The 25,680-nt window shown below is 40.6% G+C and overlaps 2 protein-coding genes across 3 annotated transcripts; both read left to right on the top strand.

Annotated features, from left to right (window-relative positions):
- The first annotated feature begins 902 nt into the window (after window positions 1-902).
- On the top strand, window positions 903-9,295 carry GTF3C6 (general transcription factor IIIC subunit 6). Of its 2 annotated transcripts, none has more exons than XM_027693157.1 (6): window positions 903-990; window positions 2,408-2,488; window positions 4,827-4,890; window positions 5,432-5,476; window positions 5,635-5,745; window positions 8,652-9,295. In XM_027693157.1, exons 1-6 carry the CDS (start codon window positions 928-930, stop codon window positions 8,945-8,947), a joined length of 660 nt encoding a protein of 219 aa, XP_027548958.1. In that variant the 5' UTR covers window positions 903-927; the 3' UTR covers window positions 8,948-9,295. The 2 variants fall into 2 exon arrangements, with proteins under 2 accessions (XP_027548958.1, XP_027548950.1); XM_027693149.1 differs by having other exon boundaries at window positions 5,632-5,745.
- Window positions 9,296-11,300: 2,005 nt separating this feature from the next.
- Window positions 11,301-24,407, top strand: RPF2 (ribosome production factor 2 homolog). Its single transcript, XM_027693122.1, has 10 exons — window positions 11,301-11,403; window positions 12,558-12,690; window positions 13,449-13,486; window positions 14,021-14,060; window positions 16,687-16,768; window positions 16,861-16,937; window positions 18,094-18,193; window positions 22,489-22,591; window positions 23,543-23,687; window positions 23,983-24,407. Exons 1-10 carry the CDS (start codon window positions 11,381-11,383, stop codon window positions 24,160-24,162), a joined length of 921 nt encoding a protein of 306 aa, XP_027548923.1. The 5' UTR covers window positions 11,301-11,380; the 3' UTR covers window positions 24,163-24,407.
- The last annotated feature ends 1,273 nt before the right edge of the window (window positions 24,408-25,680 follow it).

Below are 25,680 nucleotides of genomic sequence, written 5' to 3'. Positions count from 1 at the left end.
TTTCAGCACAAGGAGATCATGACCACCGACTCATGGGCCACCGATCCAAGAAACCCACTGACTCAGAAGAGAAAGCCTGAGCATGGGACTAATTAGCATGAGAAACGAGAGAATCATTAATCAACAGAAGACAGAATACTAATTAATAAGAGTACTGTGTAACTTGCAGCCAATGAACACTAATTCCTTTCTTTGCTCAAGTGTATGAATAGCAAAAGGGTTTGCTAGTTGCTGTACTTGGTTTGTGGAATACCACCGAACACCCAGGCATGTGCAACTCTGAATTAAATAATCAGTGTCTCTCTCGAGTGTGTAATTATTGGCTTATTGCACAACAGGTAACAAATCTGATTTTTGTGGACAACAACGTCCTGTACTTACAAACACACAAGTCAAGAAGATATCTCAGAAACCCATGTCAGATGGAAATCAGGCAGGGGTGTATTTGAACCTGACAGGATAACCAGAAAGCATCAGGCAAAGGACATAACCCGCTGAAATGAACTGTATATTTTATTATTTAATTATTTGACAAAACCTTTCTAAACCAATAGTTTGTACCGGAAGCAGTGCATTACTTGTGTCAAGAAAAAGATGCATCTGACAGCCCTTTCTCAAAAAAAAAAAGAAAAAATGGAGGATGATGGAAGATATTTTAGGAATCTCCATTTTCCAGTACCACTTCTGAGATTCAAGAAAAACCTGCACAGCATTTGGGAGAGCCAAACAGTAAATTTTATTTTTTTTTTTTTTTAATATTCAGCGCAGGGTCGGAGCTGGGTACCACTGAAGGAGCGTAGGCCCTGGCACAGCCCACCCAGGGGCGCTGTACCGGCGAGGCGGGGCCGCTCCCGCTATAAGATGGCGGCACCGGCACCACGTGGTGCGCGGTGAGGCGCGGGCGGGGCTGGGGCGGGTGCTGGTGATATGGCGGCGGCGGCGGGCACGGGGAGCGAGAGGAGCGATGAAGCGGAGGAAGACGAGGTGGAGGTTGGTGCCCGCCGACATCCCCCCAGCCTCAGGGGAAGGGGCCGGCCCCCCGCGGGGCGTGTCCCGCCCGTGGCCCCGGCCTGGCCCTGCCCGGCCCGCCCCCTCTCCGCCCGCTCGGCAGGGCAGGCAGTAATGGGGCCCGGTGTGGCTGTGCCCGGGCTGGCGGCGGTGCTGGGCACAGACCGAGCGCTTTTCCCTGGGTCCGGCGGGTTTTTCTGCCCCCGCAGCGGTGCCGTCGCCAGAGCTGCGTGGTTCTGGCGGTTCTGAGGCAGGTTTTCTGGAAAAGGGCGCTGTCAGAAAGAGATCTTCCACTTTCACTTGCTTCCTGACCTCATAAAATCATAGAATGGTTTGGGTTGGAAGGGACCTTACAGATCATCTAGTTCCAACCCCCCTTGACGTGCAGGGATGCCACCCACTAGACCAGATTGCTCAGAACCCCCTCCAGCCTGGCCTTCAACGCTTCCGGGGATGGGGCATCCACAGCTGCACTGGGCAGCATATTCTAGTGCCTCACCACCCTCACAATAAAGAATTTCTTCCTAATATCTAATCTGAACCCACCCTCTTTCAGTTTAAAGCCATTCATCCTTGTCCTATCATTACATGCCCTTGTAAAAAGTCCCTCTCCAGCTTGTAGTTCCCTTTAGGTACTGGAAGTTGCTGTAAGGTGTGCCTAGAGCCTTCTGTTCCCCATGCAGAACAATCCCAACTCAGCCTTTCCTTGTAGAATAGGTGTTCCAACCTTCTAATCATCTTGGTGGCCCTCTTCTGGACTCACTCCAACAAAATCCTAAAATACAAACTTACTCTTCTATTATTATGTATATTTATGCATGTGTAGTAGATGGTGACTCTTAAAAGCTCTTGTTTTCCTTAAATATTTTGCAAGGCAGCCGGTTTTTTGCTTTGTTTTTGCATTTTGCTTACTCAAAATTGTAAGGAATTGCATATAGGAATTAATTTCAGAACAATATGTTATGAAAAGTAACTATTTCAGTTAACACATTGCTTAACCTCCCCTGTGATGTCATATTTAGGTATGCACTAAGGCTTTAGGAAAAAAAATTAGTTTGGAATATGCAACTGGTCATATTGTTATAATTCATAAATCACCATATTGATGCTCATTTTTCAAGGGTGGAGAAAAGAGCTCCATTCCTATCTAGGAAGAAAAGGCCAGGTAATTCATGTGTGAAACAGGTGTCTGATGGATCACTACATTTCCCTGGGTATTACAAGAGCTGTCTTTCTCTCGATGAACTGTAGAATAACTCCCATTTGGGGTCTGTTTATTCTGAAGGTCTGGGTCTTTGTATGCTGTTCCATTTGGTTTGGATTGTGTTTTGGGGGGCTTTTTTATTTCCCCTGAATTCCGATATCTATTACAGGTGTACATTATAAACTTATCTTGTAGGAGCAGCTGGTCATGGTGGAACTATCAGGAATTATTGATTCAGACTTCTTAGAAAAATGTGAAAACAAATGCAAGATTTTGGTGAGTGATTACAGCACAATAGGAAAGGGGTAAGTCATTATGGATGTGAGCAAGGGACTGACGCTGCTTCTAAACTTCTTGGCGTTAATAACATTTGGATCAAATCTCAATTGAGAATTATGTGCGCTGTACTTGGCTGGATGTTGTGGGCTCTATTTCAGAAACAGCATAAGGTCTTTGAATATAGTATTGTGTAAATATAAGGAAACTTTTTCAGAAGTATGTGTAAGTTAGGACCAGTATCCGCTCTGATTTCAAGCTCTAAGTTATTTTTTTAAAATTATGTGTTTCACATTAAAAATGTGATTTTCATTTAAAAATATATATTGCTAAGCACCCTTCTTCAAATAACTTTCTAATTTGCACTGTATTTACAATGTGTTTTTTTTGCAGAGACTGCCTGGCAAGTTCAAGTTTTGTAAAGGATAACTGGTTATTAAGCATTTGATGAACAGTTTTGGATGTTGTTTGCTTCACTGTGAGGTTATTATAAGAATCTGGTTTACCTGTCCTTTTCCTTTTGAGTTGTTTAATCACTTTCTCTGTATGGGACAGATGCTATTTGCCTTCAAACCCTATGTGGACTATGAGAGCTGTCTAGATAGCACTAGTACTATTGAGTTGCAAATACTTTCTGAAAGTAGACCTTTATTACAGACAGAAAAGATGGAAGAGAACATCTAAGTGTGCCACTGATCAGAATATATGTGGAGTGGTAAAGTCAATTTTGAATGTCTCAAATGTAGAAACAATCAAAATTCATAAGTTATCCATCTTTGAATGGATATGCTTTTATAAGCAGATTTACTTCCTGGATCTGCCCTAATTCTCTTGAAATGTATTACACACGTGATTCATTACTGGTGACTGAAATGGCTACATATGCTTCAGTAGTGTTAATGGGATTCTTTTAAATGTTGTGTTTTGAGATTCTCTTGTAATTATCCTGTGTGATATGCTGTATTTTATGAAATTTACCATATAGTGCCTCATCTTCAAAACTTTTTAGCATGTGCTTATCTTCACGTCCTGAATAATTCTGATGTTCACAAGGTACTATTCAAAGCCATTTTGCCTTAATTAGTGTAGTCTGTTCAGACATTGGTTTTTATCAAACTATAATCTATAGGTATAAATCATATTAAGAGATAATACATTATATAATCATATATATATATATATATATATAAGAGATATATAATGGGATCCTGGCTTGTGTATTTGGAAAACCTGTGCTGTAGAGGAAGAAAATGAGCTGATAGAACTACTGCCTTACCCTCCCACTCCTTGTTTAAAAAAATGCAGTAACAACACTTTCCAACTCCTTCATGATATAGACACACAGAAATCACAGAAGCTTCTGTGACCCAGCAATTGCACTTCTGGTGCTGATGCAATGGTTTATGCTGGACTTCTTCACCTTGTGTATTTTCCAAAGGCTTTTGAAAGTTTCTAGAACTTGCATTAATTGGAGCTTAGAAAATAACATCTTTTTTGTGCAAACACATACATTTTTATTAATTTGAAATGGAGGTTACATTAATTTCCTAGAGGAAATAAACAGTACTTTTACTGTAACTTAAATAGACCATTGGCTGCAGTTTGATCTAAATTTATTTTAACATACTAGAGCATTTCCTATGACAGTTCTATACTAGATTCTGCTACGATTACTAGAAGGGTATTATCTGGTGTATTTTTGTATTTAATATACTTAAAGTGACATGTTTGATGATAGTCTGAAAAAATGTCATTACATTTTATTAACAGTGCACTGATTCTACAGTAAGATTGGCTGAACCCTTTCTAGCAGTTGTTATCACTGCTTAACTAAGCCTCCTATAAAAACAAAGAAAACTCCTTCTCCCCCCATCCCAGATGTTTAACATTGCAGAAGACGTCAGGGTCAATTGTAATGACTAAAACTACTTTTATTACATTTTTTTGAAAACTAATAAATATTAATTTAATTGCATGTTTTGCCACTCTTTCACAAGTCTGCTAGCTTCTGTAAAATCATATCCTCTGCAGAAATCTCTTGTCCACTTCCATAAATCCTGTTTTAAAGATGTACTTCTCTTCATATGAACCTGGCGGTTTGAGAGAGTTTTACAGACTGGAATCCATTCCTTTTCTCTAATAACAAAAGAAACTTTATCTTGCATTTACTTATTTTGTTCTTTTTACCTTATGGTTTGGAGTTTTGGTCCAACTATCTTTATGAGGAATTGATATAATCTGGATTCTGCTACGTCTGTCTTCTCTGATTGTATAGCGAGAAATTTGCCTGGGCTAATAGAGACTTGACATCTGTGCAATTTTGTCCCTCTTTTTGTAGGGAATAGAGACAGAGAAGCCCATTTTACAAGTGGACAGATATGTATTTGCAGGAGAATATCAAGGTAGGAAAAATTACGATGAATACAGTCTCTCCTTTTTCATGTGACCCAGAGAGCTTTCTTAACGTTAGTTAATTATCCTGCAATTGGTCCTATGAGATGCTGAATTTCTGGGTGGTTGTATAACACCATACAGAGCAGCAGCAGTCCGAGTTCACTGCTAAATTAACTGTACATCTGTGGTACTTCCTGGGAAGTAGGTCTGGAAGCTGACTCCAGGGTGCACCAGCTAGTATGTCAGCAGACAGACATATGGGACATAAAACACCTTAAAGTAAGTGCCTGTTGTCTCCTGTGTAAGCAGGACTGACGTGTTGTACAATCTGTAGTTCTCTCATTTGCCTTACGGTGACAACAGTGGCCTGGAAGAAATGGTCTGGGATCCTCCTGTGATACTCCTGTCTGTTCCTGAGTTGGCGGTGTGCTCACTAGTGCCTTTGTGAGGGGCTGGAAATCAGAACATTCCCGGAGTTGGGCCAGTGGGTACAGTATCTGCAGCTGGTATAAGTTGGTCTCTAAGACTTTCTCACTTTGATTTCCGTAGACACCTTGGGAACCTGTGTGGTTTTTGAAGAAAACACAGAGCACGGTAATGGTTGTGATTTAATGTCCTGTTCATTGTGGTAGCTGGGGAGGTTAAAAATACTTATTTCAGTTGATAGTGCAATTCACTAATTTCAGTTGATAGTGCAATTCACTATAATGATTGGGGTCTGGGTATTGTTTTTTCTCCTCTCTTCTTAGTAGATGCGGAAGGCAACCAAAAAGTACAGCTGAAATACAAGTGTCACACAGTGAAGAAGTTGAACATGACACGGACCCTTCTGACAGAAAAGAAGGAAGGAGAAGAGAATGTTGGTTAGTGCCTTCATGCATGCAGACATGGGTGACGTATGCTTGGGAATGTCAGCCTTATATTAAGTGTTTGATTCAAGAGCACGTAGAAAGTTAAAGGAGCTTTCTTCTTTAGGCAGCAAATATGTATACTTAAATGCAAAAGTACAAAACACAAATGGAAAGAGGAGAGAGAGACTCCTTCTGACCAGTGCTGCCTCCAGAAGTGGCTAGTAGGAGACTCCTACAAAAGAGTTTAAGAGCAGGGCAAACATGTGCTGATGTATCCTGGTATGTTTTTCTGTCACCTAAAAGTTTTGAAATTGGAGATGTTGTTTAGTAGTTCTTTGTTGATTTTGTTTTTTCCTACTTTCATCAATTTTTCTAATTAGTTTTTGAGTCTCTGTAATTGTTGAAGATCGTAGTAAGAAGTTCCACTTTGTATGTACTAGAACTGAATTGTACTTTCTGAATTTATAGTTAAATGCAAATGAGTTTAACTTGCAACAACATACTTAGAAGACCATTCATATTGATTTTCATTGTGTAGACAGAACTCAGTGCTCATATGTTTGGTTTTTTTATTTCAGTGGTGCTTTTTTGTACAAAAGTCAGTACTTTTACATAGTGAGATATTGAGTATCCTACTATATATAATAGTATTCATTAGCAGTATCCTATTGCTTTTAATTGCTTTTTTTGCTAAAGTCAGTGTTACTGAGTCATATTTTAAGAATATGTAGCCATTTTACATTAAATCTGAGCAGTCAGCTGGACATTGGTCATAGGAGATATAAAATGAAGTGTCATCTACAATCCAACCAAACATCAGCATTCTTATCAGCACCATGTACTGTTTCTTCTCTCCATATATTTAACTATTAAACAAACTATTATTTTTAAAGTACAATAGACTAGAGAATATTTTGCTTAATAAAAAGGCCTTTTTTATTCTGGAACAACAATAATGATGATACTTGCTGAAAAACATTTTTGTTTCTGTACCCTAACAGAAGTTTAATGTTGTGCATGCAGAGTAACTACCACGTCTTGTGAATTGACAACATGTAATGGATAAAAATTCAAGTTCTATTTAGGGTGTGTTCCAAGAGCTTGATACACTTGAGTTTCAAGGAATGATTCAAATTCTTGCACTAATTCTAATGTCATTCCCTATCATATTGCCAGATGTTCTAAAATTTAAGTGAAGAAACATTCTCTTCTCTTTTTTGCATTTGTAAAATATTTTCTCAGCATTTTGAATTATGTTTCAGTTCTTTTAAGAGTCTAAGGGTGGTGTCAGACACTTAAATACAACAGGAACTCCCATACTGGATCAGAACAAATGTGCTTTTATTCCTGTATTGTATTTCTGACTGTGGGCAGTAGTAAATCATAGAATCATAGAATGGCCTGAGTTCAAAGGCACCATCTAGTTCCAACCCTCCTGCCATGGAGGGACCCTTTCCAATGGACCAGATTGCTCAGAACCCCATCCAGCCTGGCCTTAAACGTTTACAGGGATGGGGCATCCACCACTGCACTAGGCAACATGTTCCAGTGCCTCACCACCCTCACAGTAAAGAATTTCTTCCTAATATCTAATCTAAACCCACCCTCCTTCAGTTTAAAGCCATTCCCCCTTGTCCTATCACTACATGCCCTTGTAAATAGTCCTTCTCCATATTTATTGTAGGCTCCCTTTGATACTGGAAGGCCACAATTAGGTCACTTGAAGCCTTCTCTTTTCCAGGCTGAACAATCCCAATTCTCTCAGCCTTTCCTTGTATGAGAGGTGCTCCATCCCTCTAATCATCTTGGTGGCCTGCCTCTAGACTCGCCCCAACAGGTCGATGTCCTTCCTGATCTGGTATAAATGGGTGTATAAGAAGTAGTAGGAGGGGACATACACGAGTAGTTTTTTTTTTGCTATCCTTCTGGTATTCAGCAGTTCATCAGTACCCTGACAAAAGTTCTCATTTGGACTACTATGTCTTTAGTCCATAAACACTCTGTCATTTTTACTTTGCTTTTTGAACCTGTTTATACTTTTGACTTCTTCCATTTTTATGACAGTTTTCAAATCACATTTCCGTTTGGAAAAAGTACGACTTTACTGTAGGTGTTCCTGATTGTTTGTTTGCTTTTGTGGTTGTTACAAATATGTGATCTGGTGCTTTGAAATGAGTGTGTGTTACTTATTTTGTCATCAGAATTAGGAGATAAGTCAGTCCCTACTTGTTTTCCCAGGCCAGCCTTATAAACAGCTGTCTCCTCTGAGTAGAATTCTAGTCTCTGTCTTTTGTTGCAATTATTTTATGATTTTTGTAGTTGTTGGTTACTTGGCTTCCCTTTCCCTCTATAGCTACCTTGACTCACCAATTCTTGTTTCCCTTTTCTAGTTTTACAGTGTGGGTTGAGCAGAACACAGCACTCATGATATGGACATAGCATAGTTTTGTATCTTGCTGTTCGTGCTTATCATTACTTTCATAATAATTTTATCTCCCTCGTGACTTCTCTTTAGAGATTGAGCTGGTGACATAAGGAACCTTGCACAATGCCTCCAGTATCTGGATAAGAACCTGTAGCTATATGTCTTGGAGAAGCTGGTTTAGCCTGTGCATGTGTTGTTAATTTATCAACAGTCAAGTTTCTCTTCATTTTAAGATGGTCTTTCTTTACCAAATGTCTTCCTGTTATTTGTAGCCTTGTTTACAAGGAAAATGAGTGGTTTAAGTCCCGCAGCAAGGCTTGCAACAAAAATTAGTGTTGGTTCAAATTCTTGAAAGATATCTTTTTCTCCTAAGCGATTCTTTTACTTAGATGGTCAGGCTCAGCCTTAATAACAGTGAACTTAGCTAAGAAAAAACTGCTGTTAACTCTTAACTCCTTTTGTCACTTAAACAAATTTTCCTTCTTTGCATCAGGTGGAGTGGAGTGGTTACAGATCAAGGACAGAGATTTTTCCTACAGCAGGCCTAATATGATTTGCAGTTTTATGCGTGAAAAGGATGATTCTGAGGAGTCAGGCCAGGCCCAAGACAAATTGACTGAAGAATCAGAGGGAGAGGTGAGTGGTGAAGGAAATTCTGACATGAATTGTGATCTGGAGAAGCAGCACACCTTGGAAATAGATGCTTCTATACCTCTGCCTGATAGCCCTGCTTCTGGGACAGAGGAATCTCCTTCTGGAAATACTGCCTTAGAGGATGTCCCTTCATGATATGAACTCTGATCTTGTCATGATTTCTTCACAGAATTAACAGGCCAACTTTTACAGGCCATGACATGATTTCCACTTTATCTGAGCAATTAATAATAGAAAAACAGACACTGTGTTCTTGTGCATTGCTTTTGTGTTTGAAATACAGTGGGAAGGGCTGAAGTGTTTTTAAAAAACTGATTTGAAATGTATGTATCTCTACCTCAAACTTGAACAAGGGGAAATGGTTACATAATTAAAAGAAACTCATAACTTAGAAAAATGTTGATGTATTGTACAGTCTGGAACATTTTGTAAAAATTAAAAAACATCATTTTTTAAAATAAAGTCTTGAATTTTTCAAATATAGCTTCCCCTTGTGTGTCATATTCAGCTGCATATGTGTCTGCTCTTGTTTGATTTTTTCCTTTCAATAATTGCAGTACAAGTGTGCCTTCTATTGACTGTTTGAATAGCAGATTGCTTAGTTTGGATTTTCTCTAGTGTCCTTTGTCTCCTTGATGGATCTTAGAAATCCTTCATGTGGGAAGGGACTTTCGGAGGTCTCTAATCTAGCTTCTTATATAAAATAGGGTCAACAGTGAATTCAGGGGAAATTGCTCAGGTCTTTGTCCACTCAAGTCTTGAAAACCCCTGCAAACTTGTCAGCAACTGAAACCTAGGTCTTAAAGAAGCATCTGTCACTCTCCTTCCCCCATTTTCTGTGTAATGTAATGTACATTATACAAAAGGAAGTGTGTTCCCCCCCTTTTTATTTTTCCTCCCATAACTTCTTGGCTCTAATATTCTCCTCTGGCATTTTTCTAAAGCTTTTTGTACTTAAGATCCTGTACCCATGCATCAGCGGTTCCCAAACTGGTCCATGGAAACGTATTGTGGTGCCTAGCTACTCTGTGGGTTGACACTACATAATGCTACATAATTTATATTGTCACCCACCATTTTATATCACAGTCGAGTGTGTGGTACGCTCAGAATAATGTTTTTAAAAGCACAACATTTTTTTAAAGAGAAAACATTTTCTTCCTGACCTCTCTATCTTCCTACCTTTGTTTGCCTCCCTCAAAACAGTGTAACTGCAATAGTGAGGATGGGAACACCTAACTAATTCCAGAATAATTATGGAATAGTTTAATTAGTAATGATCAGAGAAGTTCACTCCCAGCATTGTTCACAGCATTGATCAGTAAAGACAAGTCATCAAAAACACAGCAGTTGCAAACCATCAATCCCACTATTCTGCTTTTTCTACGTAGAAGCAACTTGAAATGAAGGGGAAAGGGAGGCAGGGAGAGGAAGGTGAAGAAGAAGAGGAACCATGTTCTGTACGCCTCCAGCCTGGTAGTGTCTGTGCTTGAGGTTTCAGGGAGACCGCTCAGTTGTCTCTCTGGATTTAACTGCAACCATGGAAGTTTAAAAGCATCCTTCAGACTAGATTTATGTGGTGCTGATAGAGGATAATTATAACTGGAATAACGATCTTGGGAATGTTATGAACTGATGAAACACGTGCTCTTGTCTGCTGGGGAGTGCATTAGTGGAGCTGGGCTGCACTTGCTGACAGCTGAATCTCCTGCAGAGGAAGCTGGGTGGGTGGTAGGTCCAGCATGCTTGCCATGGCCCCTTGAGAACAGAGAGGTGCTTCCAAGAGTTTGTTCTCTGTTAGAATGCAACTCTATCTCATGTTTTCTTAACCAATTGCCAAGTCTGTCACTACATATGTGTGAGCTTTTTTCCTTATGTATAAGGAATATTCTAGGAGAATTGGTTTCTGGCCTTTTTACCAATTTTGTAGAAAAAAAGGCCCAGCAAGTTGTTTATTTGAAAGGCAGTTAAAAATTGGTGGGCATGGGGGACAGAATCACAGAATATGCTGAGTTGGAAGGGACCCACATGGATCATGCACGTTCAACTCTCAGCCCGCACAGGACCATTCCCAGGAGTCACACCATGTGTCTGAGAGTATCATCCAAATGCTTCTTGAACTCCATCAGACTTGATGCTGTGACCACTTCCCTGGGGAGCCTGTTCCAGTACCCAACCACCCTCTGGGTGAAGAACCTTTCCCTAATACCCAACCGAAACCTCCCCGACACAGCTTCAGGCCATTCCCTTGGGTCCTGTCACTGGTCACCACAGAGTGCCTTCCCCTCCTCTTCCTCTCGTGAGAAAGCTGCAGTGAGGTCTCCCCTCAGTCTCCTCCAGGCTGAACAGACCAAGTGACCTCGGCCGCTCCCCCTATGGCTCCCGCTCCAAGCCCTTCTCCATGTGGGACGAGTGACCCCGTGGACTCAGCCGGACGCCGGGTCCCCGCAGCCCTGCCCCGCGCACGCGCATTGCCCGGCCCGGCGCGCTCCCTCCCGCCCACTCCCGGCGGACGTGACGCGACGGTCGGCGGTGCCCGCGCATCCTTCCGCACGTGAGGCGGCGGCGATGGATGCCCTGGACCGGGTCGTGTGAGTGTACCAGGGGTCTCCTCCCGGCCTGGGCGGCCTCCGAGCTTTGCTATCTCCCCGGGCTCTGGGAAGCGAGAGCGGGCGGCTGCGGGGCTATGGGGCGGGTCGCGGAGGGGAAGTCAGCAGAGAGAAAAGCCCTCTGCAAAACATGCGGGAAGGAGGAAAACGGAGCGCTACCGTCTTCTCAGTGATGGCCAGTCAGCCCTTACTCAGTTGGTGGCTTAAAGGAGTCGCGGTGCCCAGCTGGTATTGAATTTGTGTGTTTCTGTATACCTGAGACAACTGTCTTCGTCTCTGCTGGAAGTTTCATTGGTGCCAGCGACAGGATGAGGAGCAATGGCCATAAAGTAAAACACAGGAAGTTTCCCCTCATCATGAGGAAGAACTTTTCTATACACTGAGAGAGGCAGAGCACTGGAACGGGCTGCCTAGGGAGATCATGGAGTCTCTCTCTCTGGAGACATCCAAAACCCACCTGGATGCATTTCTGTGTTACCTTCTCCAGGTGACCCTGCCTTGGCAGGAAGGTTGGATTAGATGATCTCCAGAGGTCCCTTCCAACCCTAATTATTCTGTTGTCCTGTGATACCTGTGTGTTTGGGAGTTTCGTTTGTTTTCAAAAAGAAATTAAAAATAATGTTTCACGGAGGAGATAATCTGGTGGAGAAATGTATTTCTGAAGCCATGTAGTTACTGATTGGTATAAGCTGTGTGCCCCTGCGAAGGCTGATGTATTTCACCTGACTAATGCCTTGCTCTCTGGTTCCTGCCAACAGATGTGCCATACTCTTCCCAGAAGCAAGTCTCTGGCTTGGGGAGGGAGCTGGTGTTAGGGGAAGCTTTCAGCCTGTCAGTAGGCTGGGAATCCTGGTATATCTTAACCTCTAAATTAGGAGAAACTGAAAAGTACAAGACTGTAAAATCACCTTTGGTACCTGGGGGGACAGAGAGGAAGAGGAATGGTAGTAAAACACGTTCATCTGAGACTGGGCTTTTGGCATTGATTGTATTTCTGCTGGTTGGGATTAGTTTGAGTCATTGAAACAAGTTACTTGAACACAGCTTGTTCCAATTCTAGTTTGGTTTCACTGTTTTCTGTGGTGTCAGGTGTTGTTACTAATATTAAGTTGTTAACTATTAATTTATTGTTGCAGGAAGCCTAAAACTAAGAGAGCAAAAAGATTTCTTGAGAAGAGAGAACCCAAGCTTAATGAAAATACAAAAAATGCTATGCTCATAAGAGGGGGAAATGCAAACTTAACAGTGACTGCAGTGCTTAAAGATATTGTAAGTTGTTGGACATAGTGTGCAACCTTCCTTTCTCTTTCTTACAATTTCCGTATTCTCTGCTGGACTGTCAGTATTTTCATACTCTCCCTGTACCCCAAATCTCAGATTGACCAATACTCCAAAGGTGTCATTACCTACTTATTGATGGAGATTATTTTCTTCCAATTTCTTCTTTGCTAGAAGTTTTGAGCTTGCTCTCTTATTTTTTCCACAATTGTCCAGTATATAAAGTGAAGTTTTGCCAACTCCCTTTGAAAACAAGAGGATTAGGTACAGAACTGGGACTGTATCACACAGCTAAGTCATATCCCAGAATCCTGTAAACTGCTTGTGTGTACTGATATGGAGCTTTCAGCCTCTCCTAAAACTTTGGGTTACCAATCCTGTCTCCTAAGTCCATAGCTGAAAAACATTATAGCTGTTCCTACATTCTTTTCTTACATTGCTTTGTTGTTTTCTTACCATCTTATGCTGCTGTTTGTCCTCATATCCCTAGAAGCAGAGGGATTCCTTTACATGACTTTGATTTCAGCTGCTTCTCAGTTTCTACAAATAACTCCTTCAATTAATTTGAAACCAAGACTGTCACCAACATGAAGGGTGTTACTATCAGCAGGCTTTTTGAGGTGCCTTCTTCTAGACTGATCTGCACAAACAGTTACTGTTTCATGTGATCATGTAAGTTGTAGGGTTATAGCAAAAACAGTTCTGGGCATGTTTTAGAGATAACACGTGTTTAACTTTGTGTTTTGCAGTATGCTGTGAAGAAGCCTTTTGCTGTCCTGTATAAAAAGTAAGTGATCTCACTTTGACGTCTTTGAGTCTTCTGACAGACAGACAGCTTTTGGTAATTTCAGACCGTGAATAAAGATGCTGGCCAGCATGGGGGCTTGAACAATGACACGGGTCACCCGAGGTGGCTGAGATTGATCATAATTTTGAATAGACTGGAAACAAGCTACACATGATCAGCATTGATGCTGAGCCCTGTTCTGTGGCAGGTGGTATGGAGCAGGATTCAGCTATCAGTCTTGCTCAAAATGGGAACTCAATATCTGTATGGCTGTAGTGCAGCGACAATTGTAATTGCTAAATTTAATGTTGAATGAACAGGCAAAGGCAACTGTTCATGGAGTGTCACTGGTGGTGATGGTGGTCTGGAAGTCTATTAATATGACTTGTGGTTTGATCTCTAACTGAGCCTCTACTGCTGGAGTTTCAGTAGAATGCAGAACTTGATTATTATTGAGAACTAAGTAGAAGTGGCTATCTGAGCCTGTTCTCTTTTTTTTTTTCCTTCTAACTTTTTTTTTTCCTCTCCTCTCAGGAAAAATATTACCAGGCCTTTTGAGGATCAAACATCACTGGTAAGTATAAATAATCTTTTCTCTTACAACATTTTTGAGCAGGCTCATGTGCCTCATGTGCCAAAAGATGAACCATCAGGGAAGAAGACTAGCCTGGCTGAACAGAGAGCTTTGGCTGGAACTCAGGGATAAAAAGAGACTGTATCACCTTTGGAAGAAGAGGCAGACCACTCAGGAGTATTACAAGGATGTTGTGAGGGTATGCAGGGAGAAAGTTTGAAAGGCCCAAGCCTAACTAGAATTTAATCTGGTTACTGCCATAAAAGACAATTAGAGATGTTTTTACAAATACATCAACAACAAAGCGAGGGTTAAGGAGAATCTCCATCCTTTACTGGATGCAAGGGGAAACATAGAGACAAAGGATGAGGAAGAGGCTGAGGTACTTAGTGCCTTCTTTGCCTCGGTCTTTTAATAGAAACACCAGTTGCTCTCTGGGTACCCAGACCCCTGAGCTGGAAGACAGGGACAGGGAGCAGAATGAAGTTCCCATAATCCAGGAGGAAATGGTTGGTGACCTGTTACACCACTTAGACACACACATGTATGGGGCCACATGGGATCCCATCCAAGGTTAATCACGGGGCTGGTGGAAGAGCTCACCAAGCCCCTTTCAATCATTTAGCAGCAGTCCTGGCTAACTGGGGAGGTCCCAATTGACTGGTGATTAACCAGTGTGATGCCCATCTACAAGAAGGGCTGGAAGGAGGATCTGGGGAGCTACAGGCCTGTCAACCTGACCTCAGTGCTGGGTAAGGTCACAGAACAGACCGTATTGAGCACTATCACATGGTATGTGCAGAACAACCAGGGGATCAGGCCCAGCCAGCATGGGTTTGTCAAAGCAGGTCCTGCTTGACCAACCTGATTTCCTTCTATGAGAGGGTGACCTGCTTAGTGGATGAGGGAAAGGTAGTGGATGTTGTCTACCTGGACTATAATAAAGCCATTGACACTGTGTCCCACAGGATTCTCCTAGAGACACTGGCTGCTCATGGCTTGGACAGGTGCACTGTTCACTGGGTAAAAACCTGGCTGGATGGCTGGGCCCAGAGGATCGTGGTGAATGGTGCCACATCCAGCTGGTGGCTGGTCACCAGTGGGGTTCCCCAGGGCTCAGTACTGGGGCCAGTCCTGTTCTGTGTCTTTATTGATGACCTGAATGAGGGGATGGAGTGCATCCTCAGTCAGTTTGAAGACAACACCAAGTTGGATGGGAGTGTTGACCTGCTTGAGACTTGTCAGGGTCTGCAGAGGAATCTGGAGTGGCTGGATTGATGGGCTGGAGCCAATTGTATGAGGTTCAACAAGGTGAAGGGCAGAGTCCTGCATTTGGCTCACAACAACCCCATGCAGCGTTACAAGCTGGGGCAGAAGTAGCTGGAGAGCTGCCAAGCAGAAAATCAGAGCCTAGAAAGGTATAGAAAGTCAAATAAAGTTCGTTTGTGGTTTTTTTTTCACTTGGTTACAGGCATTTTTTTAAAAGGGCAACTTTGCAATGTATATGTTGTTGCAGTATATGCAGGACACATATGAGGCATTTGAGTTTTTTGCATCTTTTTAATATACAGCTATTAGAGAGTGTATAGATATCAACACACAGTAATTAACAGAGCTGTATGAGCACGTGTCTCAAGGGGAGTCCCCTCTTGTCTGTTCTTGGCCTGTCCAGAGTCAGCATTTTTCAGGGACCTGGTGACAAAACTGTGCTGAGCTGTGTGATTTGTACATGCAATAAATCCAACCTCTCCAGGTGTCTCTTGACCTCCCAGAGGGACAGAGCTGCTGTGTCCTCTCTGAGCCAATGCTGCTGCAGGGGTGGGAGGAGTTGAAATGTCTTTTCTGCTTCACAACTGCAAAGTGCAGGTATATGCTTCTGGGGAGTACTGGATAAATAGTGTATGTGTGTGTATCACAGAACCATTGCTACACAAAATGAGGAGCTGCCTTGAGAAGCAACAGTGTATAAAAAGACTTTGGAGCTGGACATCCTCAAAAAGAACTACTGTAATGTTGGCTCTGGACATACCATAATAGGTTCTCTATCTACTCCACCTGGAGAAAAGATCTTCTCTATGATAGTCACCACTGGCTTGGTTTTAAGTAGCATCTTAATCTTAAATAATAAATTGACAGGAAGTTGCTGTGTAGTAGGACTCTTGTGGTGAGTGTGAGAAGGTTAGATATTTAAAGATATTCATAGGCTTGCTGTTGAGGAAATAAACTGATTGTTCAGAAGCTGTTAGGCAAAGCTCATAGGCTACGTAAAGTTTAGCTGGGTAACTAAAATGAGGCATTACTACTGCACCCAGCTTGCAAATACTTACTCTTCAGGCAAAGAGAAGTGGATGAAAGTATCTTATGTAAAAGTAAATAATGAGAAATTATGAAAAATGGTGTTACAGATAAAATGACAAGAAAAAAATTGCCTGGGTTGACCTTTAAGATGCAGTGGAAAATAAAAAAAAAAAAAAAGAAATTATTTGAACCTTGAATCCAGCTGTCAATTTTAACTTAAGTGGACCTGCAGCTCTTAAACTCACAGGTTTGTGATCTATACCTTTGCAGAATATTTTAAACCCTACAACCTATAACTCATGGGTTTTGTTCTTTTCCTCAATTGCAGGAATTTTTTTCCAAGAAATCAGATTGTTCTCTGTTTCTGTTTGGCTCTCATAACAAGAAGCGACCTAACAACCTGATAATAGGTAATATGTCTCACTTGGGTTTTTATTGGGATGACAGGTGTAGTTTTCAGTGAATATTTAAATAGCTAGATTTTCTTTTTTTATTCTCACAGGTCGCATGTTTGACTATCATGTCCTGGACATGATTGAGCTAGGCGTGGAGAAGTTTGTATCCCTAAAAGATGTCAAGGTAAGGAATCACTAATCTAGTATTTTAGTGACACCTACTGGTGGATTTTTTGGTGCATTTTTTTTTTGTTTAAAAAAGTGTTTTGTGCAGTATGTGAGGATTGGTAATTTGTGTACTCCAAAATGTTAATTTTATACTCTGCTTTTTAATTTATTTTGGTTGTTTTAAGCAAGCTTGCAGCTTTCTTTGCAAAGTCTGTTTTATTCTTGCTTTATTTCTAATATTTTCCTTTTAATTAAAGAGCTACATTTACAAAATTGTCAGATTCTGCCCATAGTTGCTATATAAACTGGTGCAGTCTTTGAAAACTGAAATCCTTGTTCACAAATTATAACCAAAGAGAATCACTCTGCTGACTGAGATAATTCCAGAACTTTCTTTAGCTTTTAGTAGCACATAAATGCCATTTTTCAGGGAACGATACTTAATTCATACCAGGAGCTAACATCTTTATTATTTAAATACAGAGAAAATTCACATTTTTGGCTATGGTAGGCTCATTTTGACAAGACTAAAACTTATTTCATATGTGTGTACTTCTGTATCAAGCAGTTCATGCACTGGAAAAATAAGTGATTTTTACGGTACTTATTACAGTGTATAAATTGGTAGAGCAGTTTAGAAGGATAGTGAAGAAATTATGGTTTATAAATGTGAATCCTTCCCTTGAAGTCAGATTGTAGTGTGTCTTCATAACACTGATTATAACAGGGAAGTTACAGTTAAATAAATGTTCCTGTTTTCCAGAATTAAAATTATGTGATTGACTAAACTGTTCTTTTAGCCTTTTTCGTGTACTCTCCAATGTCAGAAGTAGAATAAACTTGTTTGCCTCTAATTTTAATTTTCTTGTTATTAACTGCAGTCAAATTCACTTTTTTTTTTCACTGGAAGCTGTTATCTTATACATTTTATAGTAAAGAAGCCCTCTTTCTTTAATCCAGAACAAAGAATAATACAATTCACCCTTTTAAAAACAAAGCCCCTCCATACATTTGCAGCATTGTTCAGTGAAAAAAAAAGCGTCTGTTCTGCCTGCACTGATCATAGGTCACCACAGTGTTTCATTCACTGTTGAATGGCTAACCACCTAAGTCAATAATATGTTCCTTAACACAGTCTGAATTTTTGTTGTTTTAAAATTCTTATTCCACAGAACAGTAAATGTCCTGAAGGAACAAAACCTATGTTGATATTTGCTGGTGACATGTTTGATGTGAATGAAGAATACAGAAGACTGAAGAGCCTTCTTATTGGTCAGTATATTGATTATTTAAACAGTAGGATTGCATAAATCTGTAGTAATGGGATCTATTGGGAAATGCTGGTTTGTCAAAAAATGTTTGCTTACGTTCAGCACAGAAAGAAAACAAAAGCAGGCACTTGTAAGTTTCATGTCACACTAAATTAAAGTTAACCAATCATCATGACACTTAGAGGGGAAAAAAAAGACTAACCTAAAAGACTCTGAAATTGAAACTCTGGATTTGTAAAAGTCATTACTTTGATTATGGGAAAACTGTCATTTTTCAAAATGTCTTGACCTTGTAATTGCACTGAATTGTCACTTTTCTAACCAAATAATATTTTTGAAGTATCTAAATTGAAACCAGTGGATTATGTTCAGAAAGTACGATATTTTTGCTTACAGAAAAGTCCCATCAGTATATTTGAGCTTTTGTTTTGTAATGAAAGCATTTTCTGTTGGAAATTCCACCAGTTCTAACAAATGTGCCATTGATTAGAGTACTTGGAAAGAACATGTGCAGTAAAAGTCAGCTGCAGATAATAGCTGTGGCCTAACTTCAAGGCAGGCCTGGAGCTTAGGAAACAAACTGGTGTTATTTACTATCTCAAGGTTGGAGGCTCTGGAAGATAAAGCACATTGTAGCTTAGTCAGACATAGAGGTCATAGGGTACTGTGTCTCTTGACACTTAATGCATTTTACTTGGTAGAACTAGATCTAATAAGTAGGGTGGTGTGTTTTTTTCTTTTTAATAGGTTTCCTAAAAGTAGATTACTTATTTTTTTAAGCTCTGATAAAATACTGAAACTGGCCCAATAACAATCTTGTTCTTTCAGTTCTTTCTTTCTTGGGTTTCTAGGCAAACAGGTTCTTTAGAAACAGACCTTAAAAATGAGAATTTTTTTTCCTTAAAGCAAGGTGTCTCATCTGGAGTGAGACTGAAAGGGAGCAAGAGAGGAGGAAATTTTCATCCTCTCCATACAGCTGACTGGTTCTTGGGGATGGGTGAAGGGCTAGTAACTGAGCTTATAAGTCTTTGAAATTGGGTGAATACTGAATACAAAGATAAGTGAGTTTTAATACTGCATGTTTATGTTGTTGTAAATGAGTATTTATACTGCAGGAAGCAAGTGCATTTATTTTCTGAAGTGTATTTTGTTTAGGCAATCTCACAGAGTCACAGAATCAGCTAGGCTGGAAAAGACCTCTGAGATCACCTATGACCAAACACCACCTTGTCAACTAGACCATGGCACTAAGTACCACATGCAGTGTTTTCTTAAACACCTTCAGGGACAGTGACTCCACCACCTCCCTGGGCACCCCATGATCAAACAGCTTAAATGGGAGACATGCATAGCAAGATAGTTATGCAATAACTAAGTAATTTGTCCTGTCCTTTTTCTTTGTTCATCTGTTCTTTCTCCTCTCCTATTTATTTGCTGTTAATGATTCTGCAGTCAAATGTACTCTACACCCAATCATTCTTCTTGAGTATATGCTAAAGTACTCAAGGTCTTAATTGTTCTGCTGACTTTTGTGAAATACCTGGATGCAAAACAATAGACAAAGGTGAAGGAGAGTAAAGGCTTGAAGGTATTACTAATCAATTAAAATCGCTTGGGTAATAATTTGACCTGCTTCAAAACTGGCCTTTACTGATAGGGAAGAACTGATTCATTCTGTTTCTGCAAAAGATGGTGCCTTTAACCTGCCACTCGATTGCTAAGAAAGATAGAAAAATGTCTTTGTAACAACAGCAGCAAATATTTTGTTGCTGTACCAGTATTGTTGGGATCCCAGAGGGAATATTAGATAGCTAGCAGCTTCTTGTTGCCAAAGCACTGTGATGTCAGTGATGCTGGTGAACAACCAAGCTTTCATTGGCTTTTGTGATACCAAAGGGGCTGATGCATGTTTGGAATATCATCTTAACAGCAGTTTCTTTGTAAAAAGAAAGGCAAGCGTGAGTTATTTTCTTCGTGGTAACCAAAACCTATAGTCTGGTTAAACTGTGAAGTGGAAGAATTTATTTAGGAGAAATAAATGACAGCTGCATTTTTCTTAGAGACCTGAAAGACAAAGACATCCCATTCTTTCTCTTTTGGTTTTCATTGCCCTCTGATGTGGTAGTGTAGAAGTTAATTTACAATATAAGTTTTTGGAATGCAGTTCGTGAAATTCTAATAACTTTTTATGCTTGTATATATAAAATGTTTTAACTCTTACAACACTGCCCGCTTGCCAGTTCTGTTATCACACACCCATTTTATCCTAAAAAATGGCTAGGCACTATAGGGTTTGCTTATATACTTTCTAAAACATTGGTTTGCAGGAGACCTCTGCAATTTTAGATTGACTGTCACCTTGTTCTGCATAAAGCCTTCCTCACACAGACTTTTTTTGAGTGTTTCAAAAGATTTGTGGGCTCCTTCTGGCCAATAAAAGGGCATGGCTGGGAAATGTCTGGGATAGAGTTTAACTGCCTTAATGCTAACTATAGCTACATAGAATACAGTGTTACCAGCTCTTGGATACAAATTGATATAGAAAAAACTGCATAGACTTACTTCCAAAATAATTTAGAAATTTAATCTGGAAATGGAAAGGTCCTGTGAAGCTCTCTGCAGGAAGGAGTAAATTAGAAGTTCTGGAAACATGTTTGAGGACAAGGGGGAGAGAGAACTAGGAATGGAAAGAAAGAAGAAAGCAAGTCTGTAATCCAACGAAAGCCAGAGTTGTAAATTAAGAGTACATTAAAAAAAAACTTCAACTCTCTGGGTATACTGAAGTGTAAGGTTTCTGCAGCTCTTCAGTGTTGCCAGGAAACAGAAATTCCTGACCACCTGCATTTATTGGAAGAGATCATCCTGTGGGTAAAAGGATATATGATGCCACAGGAAAATATGAAGGGGAGGTGTTGCCAATAAAACCACTGTAAATGTAAGCTGCAGAGAACTAGTCAAAGGGAAAAAAATATGCCACAAGCAAACAAAATGTTTTATTTGCAACTTTTCCTCTAACTGCAAGCTCGACTCAAAAGAAGAGGAAAGGGAGTATTTAATTGACCAAGGAAATTTCCTGGCCTGGCTCCAACTGGTATTTGCCAGCAAGACTTTGTTTTGGATGTCACTCCAGTGCTGATTCTCTTGAAAAAAGGTAGTGGAGGAAAGGACAACTAGCCAAGGGATCTGAAAATGGGACAGAGCAGGAAAGACTGATGTGTTTTGCATCTGTTAGCAGTTCTCCTATGTTTCAGCATTGCCCTGTCGTGTTTATTAGCACGCCTTGTTCCCTTGGTCAAGGTCACATTCTTTCTCCACCCTCTCCATATGTTGGACAGATTGCTGTGCTCCTTGCAAGCTCTCTGATTGCACAGTATATTTTCATAGCTTGATATAAGAACCTCGCTACAGGCAGCTTATTATTTAATCTATGTGTTTCAGTGTTCTCTTTGCAAACTAAGCAAGTATTTCAAGTGCCTTAATTTTATAGATGCTTATTAAATAGAGAAAACATTAGATTTAATGACGAATATTGTTCTACCTAGAGGACAAAAGTGCCTTGTTGTGAGGGATGTATGAAAGAAATTATACATCTAAACGTTTTTCCCAAGTCAGAGAGAGAGAGTGTAGGTAAGAGTAAACAAGATACAGTTTCAATCTATTGTGTAGTGGTTTTGATCCCTCTTTCTGTTCATCCAAATCTGGCTATGATTAAGAACCAAGTATCAGGTTTGAATGATGTCTTTAAACAGACACCTGAGCTAATGGCTTCTTTGTACTGATCTGTGTTTAGCTGACTATTAACTAGCCTAAACACAAGGTAATTTTTTTTCTGACTTTAGAGCTGAATATTTTAAAAAATAGACAATACAATTATTCCAATTAGCTTAATAATGTGAAGTCACCGCTCTGCTCTTTTCCATGTACTTACTTTTAGATAGTGTATATTGCTACCACATTATCTCTGGGAAGTCACTGTGTTCCTGTCAGGATTTCTACACATGTTTGGATTCACCAGTGCAGACTAACACATGCACTGAACTTTCTCTCTTGTGTTTTGGCCAGGCTGCAGTTTTAAGTAGCGGCTATTTTGTGAAATTCCCACTGAACATCCAACTTTTCTAGGCCATCCCTTGTATAGTCTTGCTTAGTTAGATGAAGGAAAAATATCCTTATAGGAATGGAGTTCCCATCAGTGATGTGGGTCCATTTTGAGATAAACCAATTTGTTATAGCCATCTGTTGGTTTTATTCTCAGCCAAGAAACCTGGCACTTACTCTTTTTAAATACTCTTTCAGATTTCTTCAGAGGTCCTACTGTGCCCAGTATTCGTCTGGCTGGTTTAGAGTACATTCTGCATTTCACAGCTGTAGATGGCAAAATTTACATGCGAAGCTATAAGTGAGTATGTGTTTTATTTATTTGGTTTTTGGTACACTTGTCAGCTTTTCCCCAAATTTAACATATAGTTGTGTAATTGAACTGGCTTGAGCTGCATTTAAAACATACAGTGCGTAGAAGTGCTCCAGTGTAACACAGAGTAGCTTGTACTGCAGAAGGAAAACACTTGAGCCCTAAATCTGCTGGTTCCTTCCTTGTTGAGCTCCTCCTTCTAGCTTGGATTAGTAAGGTGGTGTGAATTAACTTGGTGAATTCTGAGTGCTGTGTAAGACTTCATAGACTTAGCCTGTTCTCTGGTTGATTTCTAGGACTCTCCTCACTTAGGTGTTTGCTGGAGAACAACAGGTGTTAGGCTGCAGCCAGAGATACACAAGGAAAAACAGAAAAAGGCAGGACACGGCAATCTTTCTTTCTGAATTGGTGTTCACCCTCAGGTTTGTGACCTGCCTTAGGAGGCTGTGAACATTCATAGCTTGTGTTCCATGCGATTTTGATTTGTCTTATTACAAAATCACTTTAATCAGTCTCATTCTAAAAACAAAAAACCAAAACACTTCCTCAGATAGTGCTCAGGTTATTTTGCTGTAAATGATAATAAATATTTTTCATGTCTGTTTAATACCAAGGGTGCTGTTTTGAATTTGAGGAGTAATATGGCTTTCAGGGTACTGGGACTGAGTTTTAACAGTAATACTGATTATACTGGTCTCATTAAAAAAACTCAGCCAAACAAACAACATTAGCCAGGTATTTTTTGGGTATGTTGAAATAGTAATGGGACAAATTTTGTATTTTATGAATTGTTATTGACAGATGTCTTTCTTGATAATAGGATTAGTGGTAGCAGCTGATTTGTATTTTGAACTGCAAGATTGAACCTGCCCTTCAGGAAGATGGATAATTCTTTATCACTTGGGACAATATTTATTTTTGTTGTTTTTCCCCTTCTAGAGTGCTTCTGAAGAAATCTGGCTGTAAAATACCTAGAATTGAACTGGAAGAGATGGGACCTTCATTAGATCTGGTTATGAGGAGGACACATTTAGCTTCAGATGACCTTTATAAGCTATCTTTAAAACAACCAAAAGCCCTGAAGGTACGTACCTTGGAAAGTGCGTTACTTTCAGCTCTATCTGTAAAGAAGAAAAAAAGGTGAAGTATTACTTACTGTATGTTTGACCAAAGCTTACTTTTATCTAGACCAGCTGAGATTTCTAGGGCCACAGCACTTCTGTGGTGATCAGCTGGCATCCAAACTCTCCTGTGGAAGCACTTAGAACATACATCTCTAAACTCCAGACAATGTGTGAGGCCTTGCTTTTAGGCACTTGATTCTCGCCAGAGCTCCTGGGACTCTACTCAGAAATAGTAACATTGTTCTTTCCTTACAGCCTAAGAAGAAGAAGAATATCTCCCATGATGTGTTTGGTACAACTTATGGTCGAATCCACATGCAGAAGCAAGATCTTAGTAAACTGCAGACGCGAAAAATGAAAGGGTTAAAAAAGAGGCCAGCAGAGAAGTTGGCTGAAGATGGTGGGGCTACTCCCAAAAAGTCAAAATCAGCTTGATAGCCTGGGACAGCTTTGAAAACTCACTGTACCTTCAAATTTAGTATGTATATATATATATATATATATATATAGTAATATAAGTTGTCAGACATAAAAGATTTAGCTGCTGTTAGGTTTAGTTTTATAAAAAACACCTTTTGAATCATTTGTCATTTTAAAGGCAACATTGGGGTATTCAGCTTTAACATGGAACTTTGTTATTTAAAATAAAAAATGTGATATGACTTCCTTAGTTTTCCAAAGCTGAGTATTTGTTCTCTTGATATTAACAACTATATGCTAGTCAAGCGGGTGACTCATTTCTTGAACAGTTTTCATAGAATGGTTTGGTTTGGAAGGGACCTTAAAGACTATCTAGTTGCAACACCTTCCACTAGACCAGGCTACTCAAGGCCCCATCCAACCTGACCTTGAACACTTCCAAGGATGGAGCATCCCCAAGTTCTCTGGGCAACCTGTTCAGTGTCTCACTACCCTCAGAGTGAAGAATTTCTTTCTAATGCTTAATCTAAACCTACTCTCAGTGTAAAGCCATTCCCCCTTGTCCTGTTACCACATGCTCTTATAAGAAGTCCCTCTCCAGCTCTCTTGCAGGCTGCTGTTAGTACTGGAAGCTGCTATAAGGTCTCCCTGGAGCCTTCTCTTCTCCAGGCTGAACAGCCTCAACTCTCTCAGCCTGTTGCCATAGGAGAGATGCTCCAGCCCCTTGATCATCTTCGTGGCCCTCCTCTGGGCTTGCTTCAACAGGTTCACATCCTTTTTATGTTGGGGGCTCCAGAGCTGGATGCAGTACTCCAGATGTGATCTCAGGAGCATGGAGTAGAGGTGCAGAGTCCCTTCCCTCAACCTGCTGGTCCCACTGCTTTTGATGCAGCCCAGGATATGGTTGTGCTTCTGAGCTGTGAGCACACGTTGCTGACTCATGTTGAGCTTCTTGTCCACCAACACCCCCAAGTCCTTCTCAATCCATTCATGCCTCAGCCTGTATTTGTGCTTGGGATTACTCCAACCCAGGTGCAGGACCTTGCACTTGGCCTTGTTGAACTTCATGAGGTTTGCACAGTCCCACCTTATTGGCAGACTTGCTGTCATTGGCAGACTTGCTGAGGGTGCACTGTCCATGTTGCTGACAAAGATGTTTAACACCAGCCCCAGTACTGACCCCTGAGGGGCATCTTCACTTGGGACACCATCCCCTCCTTGTTGAGAACAAGGTCCATCATAGCGCCTCTCCTTGTTGGCTGCTCTATCACTTGGAATTTGTCATCAGTGCACTCCAGGAACCTCATGGATTACTTATGTCCTGCTGTGCTGCCCCTCCAACTACCCTTGAGGTGGTTGAAGTCCCCTGTGATGACCAGGGCTTGTGAAGGTGAGGTTGCCCCAGCTGTCCATAGAGGGACTCATCCCCTGGTCAGGCAACCTGTAGCAGACTCCCAGTATAATGTCACCTGTCTCTGCCCTCTCTTTAATCCTTACCCATAAGCTTTTGGTTGGCTCCTCATCCATCCCCAA

This window comes from Neopelma chrysocephalum, unplaced genomic scaffold (genome assembly GCF_003984885.1).
Source record: "Neopelma chrysocephalum unplaced genomic scaffold, ASM398488v2 Primary Assembly neopelma1_23, whole genome shotgun sequence".
Classification (NCBI taxonomy): domain Eukaryota; kingdom Metazoa; phylum Chordata; class Aves; order Passeriformes; family Pipridae; genus Neopelma; species Neopelma chrysocephalum.
This window is presented reverse-complemented; position numbering and strand designations above follow the sequence as displayed.